General features: G+C 46.4%; 1 protein-coding gene across 1 annotated transcript in view; it reads right to left on the reverse strand.

Annotated features, from left to right (window-relative positions):
- DPEP1 (dipeptidase 1) overlaps positions 1-20,145 on the reverse strand; it is a 159,320-nt gene that overhangs the window by 71,628 nt on the left and 67,547 nt on the right. The window contains exons 5-6 of the mRNA XM_085637794.1: positions 12,116-12,185; positions 1,991-2,167 (exon numbers count right to left, since the gene is read on the reverse strand). Of these exons, the coding sequence (XP_085493920.1) occupies positions 1,991-2,167; positions 12,116-12,185 (247 nt within the window). The remainder of the gene's footprint in view (positions 1-1,990; positions 2,168-12,115; positions 12,186-20,145) is intronic.

Here is a 20,145-nt window from a genome sequence, read left to right on the forward strand (position 1 = left end):
TGTTTGAGTAAACTGCACCTTGCCTAATTAATACCTATACTAATGCTATACCCCAGGGGCTGTAGAGTAGGGAAACCCAATAGCGCTGAGAAAGTACCGAAAGGAGTATAGCATCTTACTGAGGATTGTAAATAAGATCACAACCCTGTAACTGAGACATTTTCGACCTGTGTAATATTTTGCTTTGCAGTGAGATTACATTACTTTCTTTCAACTACAAGATAGGTAATGGGCAGGACAACATCTTATTGCCTCTGTTAGTTGACAATTACTTTCTGAGCTCATGTCCCCCACACTACCTCCCTGGGAAGCCTTTGACTGCTCACCCTGGTTACTATGGTAGTCAGTTGTAGAAAGGGTGTACTTAGCCCAGTTTGCAGGGCCAATAGTGGGATGCACCAGAGCACTGCACCACAATGGCAAACAAGCAAAACCATCATGGTTGGAGCCCAGAAGACCCTGCCTGCCCAATGGTCCCACCAAATAAGGTCTGACATATGTAAACAAGTTTATTTTTGTTTCTTAATAGTTTCATCACAAAATATTATGTAGCTTTTTCACTGCCCTAATTGTGTATTAATACGACATAAATGCAAGGAGTGCAAGCAGTGAACAGTTTGCAATATTAAACCATATTATTTTTCCCTTTTTATCCCAATTAAGAGTAGGATTTAAAGGTCAATAGGAACATCTAGCACCAGTCTGTAGTACTGCCCTCTTTGTGCTGCTGATTCAATATCGCCATCTAGTGACGGCATGAGGCATTAATGAGCCAATTCGAGCCAAACTTAATGGCTTTGCAAGTGGAGGTTTAATAATTGGGCCTCTAATTTTTCAGCAGCTTGTCTGGTAATCCTTGTTGCCACCATACAGACTGCAACACATTTCAGCTCTGTCAAGAGACTAACTGGAGCACATTACATTTCTGTTTCCATGTAATGTTTTATTTATGGCTACTGAAAACTAACTGTATCTCTCTCGTCTCACAGCAGCCATCTTGGCGCCACATCATAGCATTGCCCAGCAGCTGCTGTATGTTTGTTTCCTCATCAGGCCTGAAGGTCCCTTTCGTTAACACCATAAATCATCCATGTACCTCGTTCTTCCCCAGTTCTGTACTAGGGTCATAGTCTCACACCAGCTAGCCAGGTAATTCTCTGGACCCACTGGCGTAACAAAACTTGAGGGGGAACCTGTGCAAAGTACATGGAGGGCCCCACCCCATGCTGGGGACCCAATCAGGAGCTCTCAGAAAAAAAAAACTTGCCTTTAGGCTGGGTCCTGCGTCTTCGCTGCTACTGCTCTTCTGCGTCGGAAAGGAACAGTAAGCAGGCAGCCAGGTTCCCGACCCTAAGCCAATCAGTCTGCAGTGCAGCATTGTGATTGGTCTGAGTGCCGTGACACGGTACTCAGTCAGGGGCTGTAGGGGTGGGCATGTTCTCAATGTACGCTGCAATGAAACCTGCATGGAGAAGGGGAAAGTGTGCATGACTGGTTTGGGTGGCCCGAGAGGTCCGGCCAAACAGTCACTGCACACTCAAGAGTGGGTAAACCACTCCTGCCTTGCTCCGTAAGCAGAGCAGAGCAGCCCCGCCCACACATGAATCATAAAATGGTAATAACTAAAAGTTGTTACCATTTTATGTTTTTGCTTCTCGTTCTGTGAGAAAGCAGTGGGGGACGCTGCTGCGCCATAGCGGAGGAGCCGCAGTCAGATAAGGATGAAAACATTTAGCTTGGATGATAAAGTGCTTGAAGATTAGCGGGATTGGTCCAAGACGATTTAATGTAGGGTTTGGGGGGGTTGGAGGGTGAATGCTAGGAATGAGTGCAGTGACGAAAAATATACTGATTAATGGGGTTTTTAATACCTTGTAATTTTGTGGATGTGACTTGGGGTGATTATTATTGGGAATTTGGTGTACATTGCTACTGTTGTGTATGCCTATTCCTTTGTGAATAACGTATAAATCCAGAACCCTCGACTTACCACTATCTGGAGCACATCATCGGGCACATTGCGGGTGCTGTTGCAGATGGCGTAGGCGGATGAGTGGCTGAAGATCACCGGTGCACGCGACACTTCCAGAGCATCCTTCATGGTTTTCACCGAAACGTGAGCCAGGTCAACCATCATTCCCAAGCGGTTCATCTCGAGCACCACTTGCTGCAGGAGAGGATAAAAACTCCCCAGGTTAGGTACTGGAAAGCCAGAACTTATCCTTTTCTTGTAAACTGCATATGCCCTATAAATGTCACTCATCAGGGCGTGAATCACAAAGGCAATTATAAATATGGTAAGTTAATTCGAAATTGTGAAAACCACCAGCATTTGAAACAAACACTCAGAAATAAAGCATAAGTTGTTAAGAACTTTGATGCTACCCTACAAACCTAGCTGCCAATTTCATGGGTCATTAATCCATGAGTAAACATGGTGCCACCTGCCACATTCACAGCTGAAACTCTGATTTGCATTAGAAATGGCATGACCTATAAGTGAAAGGTAGTCACACAAAGTGGCCTTGCAGTTGTAAATCCTTATAATTGGGGCCACTGGAATTCTGCGGCTGCTGCATTTTCTGAATAATTATGAATTCGCCACACATCCATCATCTGCTGCTTAACTTATAGATTTGTTTTTAGCAACACGTTGCTGCATTGTGGAAGTCCCTTCACAAACATTGACTAGTCACCTTTCAGCTTCTTTTGATGTATTTAGTTGTTAAACAGGTACTAATAAGTTGAAACATGCACCCGTACAGTGTTAACATGTGTAAACAAATGAAGTCATACCATCAAAAAATGTGCCGTATTATGTTGCATAATTTGCCTTTTGTTGCCACTTTTGTCAACCCTGCTGCATAATTTGGTCCTGTGCCCTATAATTCCAGTGGTGCTGCTCATAATTAGGAACTTTACCCCACAAATGTATAATATTGTGTATGAGTCTATCCAACTCAAGTTGTGGGAAGTGGCTATGAGAAATTAGGTTGTTAGTTGACTGGGATGTGAGCCCTGGTCAAGCAGTAACCACAATCCTGGTCTGGTTGAGGCACAAGCCAACTCTAATTTAACCTGTGAGCAACCCTCTGGTAGCTTGGCACAGAGCAGTCAGGCTTAACGTAGAGACAATGTGTAAAGTATTTGTGCAACACCCCTTGGGGGCTAGGAACTCACTCCGCTGGGTCCAGGTGCTGGTTCAGGATGTTGGGAACCCATTTATGTCCCGAGGCTCAGATTAGGAGGCAAGCAGAGTAGCCCTTGGAGTCACTCAGATGTCTTGGGTTTAAGAGGAGGTTGCAGGTCCAGTTCTATTCATGTGTAAGCGTGGCTGTGCCTAGCTCCTCTCTCCCATCCTGTCAGTGATGGCCACTCCAGGCACACCTAAGCTCCCTATTGTGCGTGGCTGTCTAGGAGGAATCCACAATATCCGACTGTCAGCTACACCCAGTCATGTGACCTGGTACATGCTACAGGCACTAAATGGCTAAGGCAGGAAAATGCCAATTTTCTAAACGTGCCATTTTCAAAAGTGTAATTAAAAATCCAACTTTACCATGAGTTATGATTTCTCATTCCAATTCCAAATACACTAAACATGGAGAGGTTGCCTGTCCCCATTTGGCAATTACATCTTATTAAATGTAATGAGGTAATTTTAATGTTATCTTATGGGAAAGGTAGGCCTTGCAGTAGTGGAAAACCAATGTAAGAGTTTTTTACTAACAGGACATGTAAAACTTAAAAGCACATGTTCAACTTTGTAAATACATTGCACCCTGCCCTCTGGGCTGTCTACGGCTTACCCTCAGGGAAACACGTGTGTATTTAAAAAGAAGGTTTGGGCCTGGAAAAAGGTTTATTTTGCCAGGTCGAAATGGCAGTACACACTTAAGCATACACACAGGCTGCATTGGCAGGCCTGACACATGCTTAAAGTGCTGCTTAAGTAGGTGGCACAATCAGTGCTGCAGGCCCACTGGTAGCGTTTAATTTACAGGCCCTGGGTACAGGTAGTGCTACTTTACTAAGGACTTGCAGGTAAATTAAATATGCCAATTGGGTATAAGCAAATTCTACCATGTTCTAAGGAGAGAGCACAGCACTTTAGTACTGGTCACCAATGCTAAAGTGCACAGAGTCCTAAGGCCTACAAAAATGAATTCAGAAAAATATGAGAAGGAAGCACAAAGTCTAGAGGATGACCCTACTGAAGTGGCCAAGTCCAATATGGGCGATTCAGGGTGGGCTGTCCATAGAGAGTTCATAAACATGCAAACTTTTCCCACTCTAGAAATGGTCATAGATGTACTCTTTCTAAAATAGTGGTTAATCTTTTCCGTAGGTGGGAAGGGAACACCAACAAGATTTGGGGATACAGTGGGCGGAGTTTGTCCATAGAAAGAAAAAAAATTCTCCCAGTAGAGTGAAAAAAAGTGCATTGCATAAAGGCACTGGCATTTCACAATGCTTAATTATGCAATCCATGCCGTTGTACAATGGGACACTGCCTTTCGTAAATGTTTTCCAGGATTATACCTGGAATGCTGCGGCTAGCGTAACCTACAATAGATTTATGTATCCTGCCAATTCAAGAAACAGTACTTATGTGAGGCGGTAGACCTGCAGGTGTGGATTTACGAATCTCCTTTGTAATCAGCCTCTTGCTGCCTAGTTTTAGATTAATTCCCTCGGTCCTGGATGAGGGAGTCAGACACATGCAGGCGGCTTTGTGATGATGCAAACCAGTGACCTGCACAGTGGCCAGATCATCCTGTCTGGAAATTGTCCTCCTCTGCAATGGCTGACATAATTTGGGCTCCGGTATACTGAACTTCAGCCTTCAAATGGCACCAGCCAAAAATTGTAGACACATTTGAACATTTAAGTTTAGATTAATACTTTTATATGTACCTACTAGAAGTTAACCATTTAAAACAACCTGAGTGCTAAAGCATCAGTTTTAGGAATCGCTGCCTTTCATGCTCTATCTACATAATTTCTTTTAGTGGCAGCACTGTAATACATATTTATGAGAGAGGGCCTTATTGCTTTTTGAAAATGTATTTATGAAGTTCAAAAATTATTGTTATAAAACAAATATTAAGTTCCTTGTTTTTCAATGTGGAAAAATATTTTCTGCGAGAAGAAAAACAGATAATAATAACCGTGCATTTCACCACGTGTAATTCTACAGTACATATTGGTGCAATGCCTCGCATGAAGTGATAAAGGTCCCATACACTGATCTTCTTGCTTCTTCCAATGTGCTTCCAGCTCACTCCTCACTGCTCTCAGGAGCTCCTCTGCCCCAGACATCACCAGCAATGTCAGGGTGTTCCTCTCCCCTCACCCCCTGAGATGGGATTTGCTCCTCGTGCCCTTGTCAGGGGTACATTCTGACCTTTTCATGGGAGGGAATTGGAATACCCACAAACGCGTACATTTGCAGAAAGCTAGGGCATTCTGGCACTGAAAAGCCCACTCCCATGCCATAGGGGTATATGGACTCACAGGCACTTCACTCTGTTTTAGTTCCGGGTCATAAAGAGTAATACATATAGAATGTATGCCTGTACCATATCTGTGCTTCTTCTCGACCACAGAACCCCCTAAGGTAGCTCAGGGGGTGAATGACTATGTGTATCATGAATGGTACACGTCAGAATTCCGGATGGAAAAATCGCTTTCCCATCCCTCCATATCTAGGGTTCAGCTGGGTAATGACACCGTCTGTCAAATAAAGCACTACGAGACGACAGACGGCGCTAGAAAGTGCTATATTAAACAAATTGTCATAAAACCAGACTATGACGATAATTTTAAAATGTTTTGATACTTCATTACTTTGTTTTATCCACCTAATACATGTAAGCAGAGTACATTATATATATATTTTTTAATGCTTTTTATTAAACAGCAAAGGGACGACCTTTGGTACACAATTCGGTGGAACAGGTCACATCTCACATTACATTCATACAGCTCACCATTATACAGTACTCTACATGGTACAATCACACAGTATCACCTATGGCATGATGGGATCCTCCAAAGAGGGGACAGTTGATGGGACACATATATTGCCACGATAGTCATTCCACTTACTCCATATAGAAATCCATTTTTTGGGCATCCCCTGGCAACATAAACAGATTTTCCCCTTATCATACACCAATCCATGTCAGCTTTCTACTCCTCCACTGTAGGTGGTACCCCCGCACCCACAGCCTAGTCCATTAATCCTAGGGTGACCCATATTCTATCTTTTCAATTTAAATTTGTAGGGTCCCAGACATTCAAAAGACATCTTTTAATCTCAGTTCCCATCTCTAATTCGAGGACCTTGCCAATACAGTCATAAACCCCCTTCCAATATCTCTGGATGTACACACATTCCCACAGATAGGTATAAACGTACCAGCCTGGCCACATTGTCTTCTGCACATGCCATTGTCTGCTTTACCCATCCTGACTAGTCAGGACCCTGTAATATAAATTCTGTGCAGGACATTCAGTTGGACCAGCCGCAGTCTAGTGGAAATTGCGACCTCTCTTGGGCAGGCTACTGCCTCTTGCCACTCTTCATCATGAGCTCCAGCCCATCTCCCTCCCAGTGTTCCCGGAGCAGCTTGAGGGGGTCTGGGGCGTTGTTGACCAGTTTTGTTTAAGGCCGGGACACTGCTTTCATTTGTAGGTACCCATCGAGAAATGTATCTTCCAACGGTGAGGACTCTGGGGGAGTTGCGCCCTTTCGCAACTATGATGTTAATGCATGCCTCACCTGCAAATATCTAAAGTATTCTGTGATGGCCAGGTCATATTCTTGTTACAGGGTGGCAAACAAGATCACCTCTCCTTTTTTCCATAGGTTGCCAATTTTTGGATCCCAATCAAGTCCCACTTATCAAAGCCCTTCAAGCTTCTCAGGGTGCCCAACTGCTCCGAGTCCCACAGGGGAGTAACTTGTGTGAGCTTCTGTTCCCACCCCAGGCTTCGATTGACCGCATGCCACACTTGCTTTGAGTGCCTGATCGGTCCTGCCAGGGGAAATTTCCTGGGCTTGGAATAAAGGGCCGAATTATAGTTACCCCCCGGCAGCAACCGTTTGTTCATTCTAAACCCCGGGTCATCCCAGTGATGGTACGTGCACTGATTGATTGCGGCCAGGGGGCCGCTCAATAGTATTTAATATCCGTAAGTACGACCCTACCGTCCTACCAACTCAAAGCCAATTTGGGGAAGGCTATATGAGGGCGACCCTCCCAAAGCAGTTCCCTCTCTAGACTCTCTACTTGTTTAAAATATTTAGCCGGGACTGGGTCTGGAAAATTCTGGAGCGCATAAAGAAATGTGACAGTGACATCATTTTGAACAGCACTGCCCTTCCCAACAGCAAGAGCGGGAGAGTCTTCCATGCAGTCACATCCCGCCTCAGCCGCTGCAGTGGGGGGAGCAGGTTGCATTCATAACTGGTTCTGGGGTCTGTTGTAATAAATATTCCCAAGTATTGGAAGCCCTCTTTTGCTTCTTGCATGGGACACCCTCTCGGTAGAGGAGGTTGCTCGCCACTGAAGACATAAATTATGGATTTGCTCCAGTTAATTGTGTACCCCGAGTATTTCCCAAAGTTGGTGAATATGTTGAGCACCCTGTGGAGCGATGCCTTGGGGGACGCAAGGTAAAGCAAAATGTCGTCTGCATATGGAGAAATGCGGTCCTCCTAATAGTTGGCCCACAGATTACTGGGTCTCTACGAATCCACGCCACTAATGGCTCCAGGGTAAGGGCAAAAAGTAAGGGGGACAGTGGACAGCCCTGCTGAGTCCCCCGGCACAGCGTAAATACTTCCCACTTTTAATTGTTAATGACTACTTGCGCCAGGGGCTCTGTGTATAATAGGCGCACCCACCTGATGAAGTTTGGCCCGAATCCCATCTTAGTCAAGACTGCAAACAGATACGGCCACTCTATGGTATCGAAAGGCCATCGTGACATCTAGCGAAACCACTACTGCTGCTTCTTGGATCGTTCCATGGCGCCCCAACACTCCATGCATTCTCCTCAAATTTAAGGCAGTGTTCCGGTGTGGAACAAAGCCCGATTGATCCGGGTGTACTAATTTACCAATCACTTGAGCCAACCGATCAGCCAGAAGCTTCACCAGTACTTTAGGTTCCACGTTTAGTAAGGAGATGGGCCTATAAGACCAACATACATTTCTGGGTTTGCCCGTTTTGTGTATGACGCCCACTGTGGTAACCCTTTGATCAAGGGGGAGCAGCCCCATGTTGCAGCTTTCCGCGAACATGGCCCGCAAATGTGGGGAAAGTACCTCTGGCTTCAGCTTGTATAACTCGATCGGCAGCCCATTGGGGCCCAAAGCTTTACCTGACTGAAGGTTTCTAATTGCCTGGGCAATTTCATCATTAGTAAAATCACTGTAGAGCAATTCTTTCGTCGGAGGCCAGGGTAGGAAACAATATGTCTGAAAGCAAGGCTTGCGAGTCCTCTTCTGTTAGGGAAGAATTTGCTCGATAGATAGAGTGATAGTATTCTGCAAATTTGTTTGCAATCCCCTGCGGGTCTGCTATTGTTTCACCTGACCCAGTTAATAGTTCTGACACTAGTCTGCTCGCCAACTCTTTTTTATCAAGCCATGCCAATAACTTTCCAGCCTTGTCCCCCAAGTCATATAGTCTACCCTCTTTGTCTCTGCTCAGTGACTTGTCCATGTCAGTAGCGATGGCTTTATATTAATTTCTTTTAAGTTTCAGGGCTTGGTGTCTGTCTCGAGTCACTGGTCCCTCATGGTTTTCCTCCATAAGGAGGATTTCATTCTCCAAGCAGATTAGGTCTTTGGACTTTTCTTTCCGCACCCCAGCTATGGACGAGATTGCTTGACCCCTCACTACAGTTTTAAAGGCTTCCCACAAGGTTTGGGATGACGGCACTGATTCCCTATCTCCTAGAAAGTTATTATCAATATCTTTTACCAGTTCATCTCTCACCACGGTGTTCCGTAAATACCAGGGGTTGATGGGCGCTATTCTCCCTACCCTCTTCTCGCCCATGACCACTTCTGCCCATAGTGGGGAGTGATCGGATATGCCCCGGGCGAGATGTCTAAATTCCCGAATACTACCCACTCGGGACGCCGGAGTAAGAAGATAGTCTATGCAAGATAAACTATTGCGCGCCCCTGAATGGAAAGTGTGTTGGATACTTTCTGGGTGGTACAGTCTCCTTGTGTCTACGAAGCCCAATGCATCTAGGAAATCCGGGAGCCACCTATGTGAGAGGCTTATTGTGAGGGAAGGGCACCAGTCTAGGGAGCCGGATTCTACGGAGTTAAAATCGCCTCCTATGACCAAGTAGCTTTCTGGGAATGACAGCGTGATTTTACGTAAGTCTTTGAAGGTTTGGCCCTGTAATCCCAGCGAGACGTACACTGCTGCTAATGTAAGTGACTTCCCCTCCCACTGTCCCGACATTGCTGCATATCTACCCATCCCATCCATCCAGGTGTGTTATATTGACAGCGGGAAGGAGTTTAACAGGATGCCCACTCCCCTGGAACCCGAGGTAAACCCAGAATGAACCACCAGTCGATAGCCACATCTACTCATAGCTTTACAGGAGTTGCCCACTAAGTGCATCTCCTGAAGGAGTACCACATCCGGGGCATGTTGCTTGACATGCTGCAATACAATACTACATTTTAGTTTGTCCCCGAGCCCATTCACATTCCAACTTAGAAGCTTGAAACTCTTATCCCCATGTGTCCCCGTTTATGTGAACGGGGTTCCCGTATCCCATCCCACGTATCACAGTATTTAGTGCCTCTCTCTCAAAGAAAACATTAAACAATCCAATCCTAACCCAACTAACCCCCTCCCTGCTCCCCTGCACTCTGGGCCTAAAACTGCCCATGAGTCAACCAAGCAGAGTGCCGTCGCCCAAATTCGAACTAAAAGTAGAATTCAGTGGCGGGTGAAAGCTCCGCCTTCCCGACCAACTCACAATATCAAAAAACATTTTGCCTTGCCAGTGGGGCCCATATAATGCCCAGGAGGATAATTGAAACAAGCATCTCTATTAACCAAACCATTATCCGTCGTACGGGTTCTGCCATCGCCTCAGATCAAAGTCATTACTTGATTCAAATGTTCAGAACTAGTCCCTGGTGCCACTCCCCCTGCGAACAGAGCCGCGAGTCGAGTTGACCATGTCTGCCACTCAGCAAGCATTGTGGTCTTTTGCTGCTCTCCAACCCTCCAGCCAGTCCACAGCCACCAACAGGTTGTCAAAAAAACAGACTTTGCCCTCAGCCTCGACGCGGAGCCAGGCCGGGAATAACATGGCATAGTCCTTTGTCTCAAAGTCTCTTTTTCATCTATGGGAATGAACGACGTTGTCACTGGATATTAAGGGTAAAGTCCGGAAAAAAGGAGATCTCGGAGTTCTTGCATCTCAGTGGAGGGGCCACTCGCACCACGTGTAATATAGCGTCCCTGTCCCTAAAGTTTAAGAGTTTCACCAACATTGGACGGGGAAGTGCTCCCGGTTCCGGCCGTCCCCCAGGGACTCTGTGCGGCCTTTCGACAACAACAAAATTTGACAACCCCTTAGGCTGAAGATGCTCAAGTATGAGGTCCTCCACGAAGAGGTCGGCCGTAGGTCCTTCCACTCTCTCAGGCACACCAATTATTCGTACATTGTTCCTTCTGGTCCGCCCTTCATAATAATCCAGCTTGTCCTCTGTGAATTTACGAAAGTCTTGTCGGTCATTGATGTCCTGTTGCATTTGCGATGCATCTCCAATGAGGCTAGAGTTGATGATTTCCATTTGTTTCACCTTCTCTCCAATTTTGGTCAGATCAGCTCTGATCAGTGTCACCTCTGAACTGATGTGTCCATCCGTTGTTCCAGTGATGAACGCACTCCTGAGATGGCGTCCATGACATCTTGTAATGTTGGATCGTGGAGCTCCCCTTCCGGGCTGGGCGCCATCTTCCCTTTGGCACAGTGGTCAGAGTAAGCCTGTTTCGGTAACGCGTATTTGTCAAGCTTTGTTTGTTGCTACCCTTTTAAGCCCATGACCCCTGATATTTTCCCACCAGCCAGCCAGAACCAGCCTCTGTCTCTTACTCTGGGCCTCTTACCTGGCAGAGGATCATCGCACTGTATAGCAGCACCCTCAGATTCTCAATAGGTATCAACAGTTTAACCTCTACGGCACCGATTATAAAGGGGGGATGGGTAAGTCCCACAGGGCCCTGCAGGCGTGTGATGCGTGGTAGTGATGTCCAATATGCCACTCGGACCCAATGTGCAGTGGCAGCGGTGGCGCTCCGTCCAGCTCCCTCCGGTTGCGCGTTCAATCAGCGTCCCCAGCCTTTTATACCTCCTCCCATACATACATTCAGCCTCAGCCCCAGGGCACCATTCCAGTCCTCGCGCACAGGTAATCGAAGGGTTGACGCAGGACTGGGTGTTCTGTTCTGCAGGGCGCTGTGGTATTGTGTCCGCTGTTAATACCTTGCCCCCTGAGTTAGGCCACAACCCCACTCTGGCACCACGTTGCCAATCCATCTGTACTCACTCGGGGGGGGGGGGCGCAAGCCAGAAACATCAGACAAGGTTGCTTCGGGTGCCACTGTCCGCCACTCCCTCCGTCGATCTCTCACGCTCGGCCCCCATGGAGGAGCCGCCCAACCCCTCACAAGTGCTCTCAGATGGGGCGTCAGTGTCGGCGGAGGCCGCTCTGCAGTGGGATCCTACTGTGTTCCGCTGGGGACCTGACAGAGTCCACGACCACGGCCCTGCATTGTTGAGGGGCCGCGCCAGCTGAACCGCCATGCCGACAGCTTCGGGCGGCAGTCACCGGCTCCCGGACCCAGGTAGGCCACAATGTTCAGTGCCGCCACTTAAGGCCACACCACACTATGTAGGGTGCTTGTGGTCAGCGTGTGGCAGGAACCTTCGAACATCAGTTATACTTCAGATACATGCAGGCGAATTCTCTGCATTGTATATTTTTTTTCATAAACTGTCCCAGCCTTCCCTACTTTAGGTAAATTAAGCTAGTGTGATCTCTCCGGCTGCTTACCTTCCCAAATTCCGACAATCCGTCACTTTTTGCAGGTTGTCCTTCAGCATCAACGAGCCAGTTATCAACCCTAAAAGACAAGAGTCAAACCAAAGGTTAGGCCTCAACTTGTGGGATAAATGGGGCTTTTTTCATTCAGATGCTGCGCTTTCCCTGGTTGATCCATTGCAGTTGCTATTATCTCATTTCAAGCTTCTGATCATGTATGAAAGCGGCGCTTTTATGTTTTTATCTTTTATGATTATGATGCATAATTGAATAAAGATCGATTGAATTGATAAAATTGAAAGTGGGCCTGCTCAGTCTGGTGCAGCGCCAAGTTTGTTTACGTTCTGAGAACAGAACATTTTTCTCCCAATATGGCTCATTGTCCTGGTCTGTGTATGGTGAGCCCAATACGGGTGAGATGTGTGCAAATAAAGAGGGTGCTGTGCCTCTGATAAGTAATATGGCCCCTTGTGTTCCTTAGGCCTCAACTAGAACCAAATCATTTTTCAAACTCAGTGTAATACTCCAAGTAAAGGTATGTGGGATGCCAATGCTCTAATTAGCAGGAGGCACCAGTTTGTTGCCAACAACAGTCAATGGAACTGCTCAGGAGAAACCTTTTCCAGTTCTCATTTGTTATTTGAATTGACAAGACAAGAGAACTACATGTAACATAACATAGCCCATGGACCTTCTTTGTAAATAGATTTTTATTGGTATTTTCAACAGTACACCATACATTGCTCCATGGCCTGTTATCGTTACAATAAGTATTTGTACATACACGCAACAATACATTGTTGATACTCAGTAGCCATCACCAGTTTTTTAAAATGACAGTGTATCAGGTTATGTATAAGTTGGAGACTAGAGGAGCAACAAAAGGGTAGGGACTCGAGTCTAGGAGTAGCGATGGGTGGTGAATTAGGGATACTCGCCATTCCGTCAAGGGGTTTAAGGAGAGGGACGTTTGATATACTAGGGATGCGGGTAATGGCTTGAGATGAAGTGAAAACAGGAGAATCATGTTTTTTCTCTTACCGTATATTATTAAAGAACCAAAACAGGGAAACAGGAACTGGTGAAAGGAAATGTGAAGAACAAACTGTGATTCAGGCTAGGCGAATTGGGGGTGTCTTCCTATTGCAAAATAGAGAGGTGAGGGGAGAGGGGGGTGACTGTGATAGCTGGTGGAGTGGTACATCCATGAAGAAGTGCAGAGTGTTGTGCGCTAGAGTATCTGAGGACTTGGAAAGATTGAGGCAAGATAAGGCTGTCAGGGGCACTAAGTGTAAAGGGGAGACTCGGATGCAGGAGATCACGTAGCCAAAGTGAACTGAGCCCGCGTGGCCTTTACGGAGGAAGGGTATTGTCCCTGGGTCTCTCCTCCAAAGGAGCCCATAAACGACCCCAGGAATCTTCTATTGGGTGGGTTCGCAAGCCTTCACTCTCCTCTCTGTGCAAGGCATTGCTTCCACTTGGGAACACCATGAGACTGTTCTTCGCCAGGTGGTTGTTGCGGGGGCATTTTGGGACTTCCAATTGATTGTGATTGTGCGCTTTGCCAGTAGAGAGCTGAGGTCTAAGAAACAGGAGGTTGCCATTTGGTGTTTCGGTCAGGGGAAGAGGCCTGGAGCTCTCATCTCCCAAGTCAATAGGAGGGACACACCAGTGCACCTGGAAAGAGTTTGGAAGATTTGGGCCTAGACCGTCAAGAGGGATGGACAGGTTCAAAACATATGTCGTAGGTCCGCACTGTCAGAAACACGGTGGGGACAAGTAGGGGCAACACCTGGCAATAATCTATGGAGTCTATCAGCGGAAGGTATGCTTGATTTAGAACAAAGAATTGAATTAGTTTGAATCTTTCATTGTGGAAGACCTTATTGGGGTGTGCCAATGCTCTGGCCCATTCTTTGCTGTGTAAAACTCTCCAAATTCCGTCTCCCATGCATCTTGCTGATGGGTTGGAGGAAGTGAAAGTGTTTGTGGCTCGTAAAACCAGGTGATGGTATGTTTAGCAGTACCAATAGTATTGTGTGTGTAGGTTGGCTGGTGTATTGGGGGGGGGGGGTCAGTTTCTGTTATGTCCCATCTAGTGCGTAGAACGTGTATTATAAGACAATAAGTTATGAATTATCAATCATGTAAAGCAAATTGATCTTGTCCCAATGTGTCAAAGCCATCCCCCTCCTAGTGAGTGAGCTGCGGCTAGTCAAGGGTAACATGGCCTAAGATAAGGCCAGACGAAGGGAGCTGGGAGCGTATGGTAATGGGCTTTTAATAATCTTCTGGAGCCTGGCCAGGCACTGCAGTGCCCCCCCAAAGTAATTTAGAGGAGGTATGAATGGGTCTGGGATTGGGGATGACCAATTGTAGTAGAACTGTTATCTAAAATGGTTCACGGTCTCCGCCACTCCCTTCGAATGCCTCCCTCCCAATCCATTTGGCCAGCCATTGCAGTTGGCCAGGCAGTCGGCTTCAAAATCGAGGGCCCCCAGGCCCCTCTGGTCAACTGGGAATCAGAGGGTGGCGAGAGACACTTTGATAGCCATTAGCTCATACCAGTTCACCGAGGAGTGGCTCCAGCTCCTGAATAATGATTTAGGGGAGGAAGACGGGGAGATAAAATAGGCAAGGAGTCTGTGTGGCATCACCATCTTAGAAATGGCACTTCTCCCCATCGCCATTAGTAGGAGCATCCTCCAGAATGTGATCTGGTCTGTGAGGGAGGAGATACACCATCCCAGCTTCCCCTTCCATAGGTCTGTATCATTGTGGTAGACATAGATACTCTGGTAACAAACCATGGTACCTTTCCATGCAGTGGTGCGCCACCCAGGAGGACTGGCCACGGTGGGCGTCCATGCAAGAGGAAAAAGATAGGATTTCCCTTTGTTAACCAGATATCCAGAAGCTGTGCCCAAACTGTCCAATATGAGGGCTTTCTGGTCAAGGCCTGTATGGGTGTCTTTAGGATAACAAAATGTTGTCTGGGCATAATGAGATGGCGTGAGTGCAATCTGAGAGTAAAATTCCCCACCTCTCTCCTGCCCTGCGTAGGTGTATCACCAAGGGTTCCATGCATAGCCCTGCCAACCACAAAGTGTTCCGATATGTAGGTCCCTAGTTTAACCCTGGTGAGGGGATTTGTATATAGGAGTTTTATTGAATAGAGAAACTTGGGGCCAAATCCAAAGAGTCCGAGAACTCTGAACAGATAAGTGTATTAAAGGCCCTTTCCAGATCTAGAAATAGGGCGCATGTATTGGGGAAGAGTTGCGGGACCAGGGCCATCAGCCTTTAGAGTCATTGAATATTGTTGGAGGTGTTTCAACCAGCTGCAAATCAGTTTTGGTTACAGTGAAGTAGAGTCTGGGTATTTGAGTCACCACAACTTTACTAAGAATTTTATAGCTGATATTAAGCAGTATAGCTATGGGCCTATAGGATGCAGGATCCAGTGGATTCTTTCAAGGTTTCAGGATGGGGACTTGAGATTCTTCTCGAAGTGTTTGGGGCAAGGCCCCCACCTTGAGGGCTTCCAGATAAAGCTGTATTAATTTGAAACTCACTGTGCTGGAGTAGGCCTTAGGAGAGGCCGACTAGTCCTGGCCTCTTATCAGAGGTAAGCTCTTTTATAGCTGCCTTAATTTCGTGGGGAGTTAAGGGGTCGTCTAGTTTAGTACGAGTTGTGGGTTTTCGGTTCTAGGAAGGGGCACGGCCCTCACAAAGCCCTGGACTGCCTGTAGGGAGTAATTTGGGGTGACTGTAGAGAGACATTCGTAGAAATGGAAAAGAGTGTGATAAAGTTCCTGCTGTGAATGGACCAGAGTACCCAACTGGTCATGAAGAGTTGTGATTTGGGGGGAGGATCTGGATTCTGTTGAAAGAATTCTAGGTGAGTAACCAACCCAAAATGTCAGCTTCATCATGTGTACGGGCTGTGTATGCAGACCAATTCAGGCACTGAAGTTTCTTGAGAAGTCAAGCTTCCTCTTTGCGGAGGGCACTTAAGGTCTCTTGGATGGATGGGTCAGTCAGTCACCATCTATCTTTCGGCTGCAATATAGTCCCTTTCTATATTGAATAGATCACATTTTAGGGAAAGGTGGGTACCTGCCACTATACAAATACAATGGCCTCGGGTAACCACATTCATCGCCTCCCAATCAGTTGCACTTGATCAGTCGAGCCCTCATTATCGAAGTAGTCAACCAGTTGAGCTACTGGCTCATCACGCAGGATGCCATAGTTGAGCAGGGAAGAATAGATTCGCCATATGGGGAAAAAGGGGTGTGGGTTTGCCGTTTTCAAGGTCAACAACATTGGGCTGTGGTCAGATATGGTTCTGCCGAAATATTCAGTGACAGGGACCCTAGAGGGAATGTCAAGTATGCAGACCATCCTATATAAGCGTACACAGAGGAAATGTACAGGTGAATAGAACAAGTATAGTCTCGCCAACGGGTTGAAGAGAGACCAATGTCAGAATCACAGGGACAGGGTGACAGCATTCACAGCTATGGGTGCTGTAGGTGTGGAGAGCTGGGATCTGTAATACTCAAAAGGAGACACTGTTCCAAAAAAAAAGGAGAAGAAAACGAGAGAAGCTCAGAAAAGGGGAACCTAAAGTCCTAGGCTATTATTGGACCCAAAGACTCGAGGGGGAAGCACAACTTAATTTCTCTTATTGCCCTCACACACCCCGAGGGATGTCATGCTTCATCATTGGGCGTTTTGCTCCTCGTCGGGCCGGCGCTGCAATGCCCTACGGGTCCCCCGGAGGGTCACTTTATCGGAGATCTTTTCAGAGAAAACGCCGTTTGGTGCATGCGGGTGTGTGGTTTGGGTCCTTATAAAAGGCAAGTGGTGATGTGAGTGTGTCAGTGACGTGATAAATTAAAAATGTCTAAGTGTTGCTAATGAAATAGGATTTAATATAGGTGGCACCCTTGACACGCTAAAAAACCCGTAGGTTAGGTGTTACCTTAATGGTAATAATGTTCCATCAGGTGACTAAAATGTGGTCGACATGTTTCGCGCCCCACTGGTCCAAAACGGATCCATGGCGCTTCCTCAGGACCAAATAAAGGTTGTGAACTGTGAATGTGAACTGGGGGGTACTACCCACAGTCTATATCCGGGCGTGCAGGTAAAGGTGGCCCTGCTCTCTGTGTAAGAGTAAAGGTCGCTCCTGGATAAAGGCCTAGGTAAACACAAAGGGAAGAGAAAGAAGAACATCCTACATGTTAACGAATGTTCATCTGTCCAACAACTGGACATGAAATTCGAGAAGAGTACATAATTACAAGTAAACCAAGGGTATCACCTCCACTCGCGGGTGGTGGCGTTATGAGGTCTCAACGATAAGCCAACGGGCGCTTAGACCAGGGTGAGAAGCCTGGAATGAAGACCTCCCGTTGCCGATCGGAGTCACCCATTAGTCCAAACACTGGCCGTGGAAGGAATAGTGGCAGATGCACAGGTCATCACAAGGCGTAGGGTATATTAGCCAGTCATATTTGAGCCAGTTCAACAAGCGGCCAGTGTTTGGACTAATGGGTGACCCAGCCATATGTAAATCAGTCTTGACGCTGTGCCTCATGGGAACAGTCCAGCCCAAATTGCCAACCCAAGTCTTTTCTGGACCGGAAACAAGCATCCTGGGACCGGTTTCGGGGTAAGACCCCTCATCGGCCAGGCTAGCTTGATTCCAGTGGCAAAGTGAGCAAAGAACCCACGTCTGGGCATACCCTACCAACTTAGGGCGAACAAAGCAAACACAAGGAGATGAAGGGCGGAGCGCTGAAACTTTTCAGACACTCACCCCCACTCACAGATCTGGGTTGAATTCATCATCATTCTTTAGCTCACTGCGCCACCCCAGTTCAGACCCAGCCATATGCAAATCAGTCTTGACCTTGTGCCTCATGGGAACAGTCCATCCCGAACTGCCAAGCCAGATCTAATCTCTGGACTGGAAACCAGCATCCTGGGACCGGTTTCAGGGTAACAAAATGAATGTAATGAATTTGTGCTCTCATTACATTATTATCACCAGGCTGCAGATAGCAGGACCTGATAATGAGCAAGGTTCAGTCAGTTTTATGAACAGGCTGGGGCACAGAGGTGACAAACTGAGCTATTTAATTCTTAAATGAAAGTCCTTGTCAAATTAATATTGAAGCATGAGAAGAAAATTATGATTCTGAATGATTTTAAATTGGAGAACATTAAAATGAAGTTACCTCAATGATTAAGTTAAGTTTCCGTTTGAATTTTCTCCCATTTCAAAGTGTGGCATTTACAAACAGCAGCCCTCTTGCTCACAGTGGCCAGTAGACACTATGCCATATTTATAACTGATTTATTGTTATTTTTTTTTAAATAGGAGAAACTAACAGTGAAGAAACATATGTCTATGAAACATTAAGTCTCAATGTTATTTTCCACTTTCAATTAAGCCAATTACATCTTAATGTTTTATGAAGGATTTTTCTCCACTTTAAATTCCTCCCATTTAAAACAAGCATTGGCATAGCCAATAGGTCTCGCCTTTGGGACCTTATAAGTGTTTAGCCATGCAACAGTTGCATAACTAAATACTTATAAGGTCCCAAAAGCGAGACCTATTGGCTATGCAAAGCGGCCGTGCGGCCGCGAAAGTAAAAGTGATTGTGATCACGATCAAAGCGGCCGCGAAAGTGAAAGTAATCACGGTAAAGCCCGCGCACATGAACTGTAGCTCTAGGCTTGCCTGGTAGAACTTTTTGGAGCCCTCTCAATAAGTCTCGCCAGACCAGCGCATGCGCTGGGTCAGGCGAGACCTAAAAAGGCTGTATTTTTTCTGTTATAAATTTGGCACTATGTCTACAGCCCACTGGGAGCAAGTTGACTGCTGTTTGTAAATATGACACTTGGAAATGGGAGAACATTTAACCCGTTCGACGCGCATGACGGAACGGTTTCATCATGCACGTCGGTTGCGCTGTGCGCATGACGGAACCGTTCCGTCATGGCCCCGCCCGCGCACGGAACCTTCAGCGTGGCGCGGAAATCCGCGCCGCGCTGAAGGGGTTAAATGATGAGTTTTATGGAATCCATATAAACAAAGATAACTCTTCAGTTTTTCTCCCATTTCAAAGTGTCTCCTTTACACACAGTAGGCATCTCGCAGAAAAATATTCCATTTATGGACATTTTTGCAGAACATTTTTAGCACTTTACATTTTTCCCATAAAGAATGTTTGTATGTTTGTGTTATAAATATAACATAGCTACATATGGGGAAAGGTATGTCCTATGCCACAATAACATACGACACAGGTTCTCAGAAACCGAGGTACATAAATTCCATTCATTCACACATATGTTCATACATCCCCAAAGACCACGCTGTCACTGACACACATGGCAGCCATGTCATAGTGCCCCTAGCCCAAGTAATTTGTTCAAACTATATGTTCTGGCTCTATGGATATTACGCATAGTCAATTAAGCTGGGCTTGGGGGTGCCTGATAACAATGCCTGAGTTGCTTAGCCTTCTGATTTTCACCGAACAAAGTAGCTCCCACTACAGAGAAGGTTGGAGATCCCGGATTGTAGAAACTGCATCTCTTCCGAAGCACTGCACAGATTCCTGGAAGACCCGGAGCCAGAATACACTTTTTTCTTTGACCTTTTAGACGCTGTAACTGCAATATCCGAATGAACAACTCCCAAACAAACTGCACAGAACTACTAGTAATGGAAACTGCGATCTTCACTCTTGTGCTGTGATCTTGTACGCAGAGCTACAGTTCCCATCATGCATTGCGCTAACAACGGTGAACTTCCAGAGCCGGTTTCGATAACACTCAGTCTGGCTCAGGTTGGACGAGCGAGCTTTTGCTTTCAGGCCGAGAGCACAGGTATGCTTAATGGGCTCATAAGTGTGAAGTGTGAGCCACAGTTTTAAAACAATGTACACAGTTTACGCCTGAGATGGACCTTGCTGGATAAACGTCCCCACTAACCTTCTGCAGGGGTTTAATGGCGT

Source organism: Triturus cristatus, chromosome 12 (assembly GCF_964204655.1).
Source record: "Triturus cristatus chromosome 12, aTriCri1.1, whole genome shotgun sequence".
NCBI lineage: Eukaryota > Metazoa > Chordata > Amphibia > Caudata > Salamandridae > Triturus > Triturus cristatus.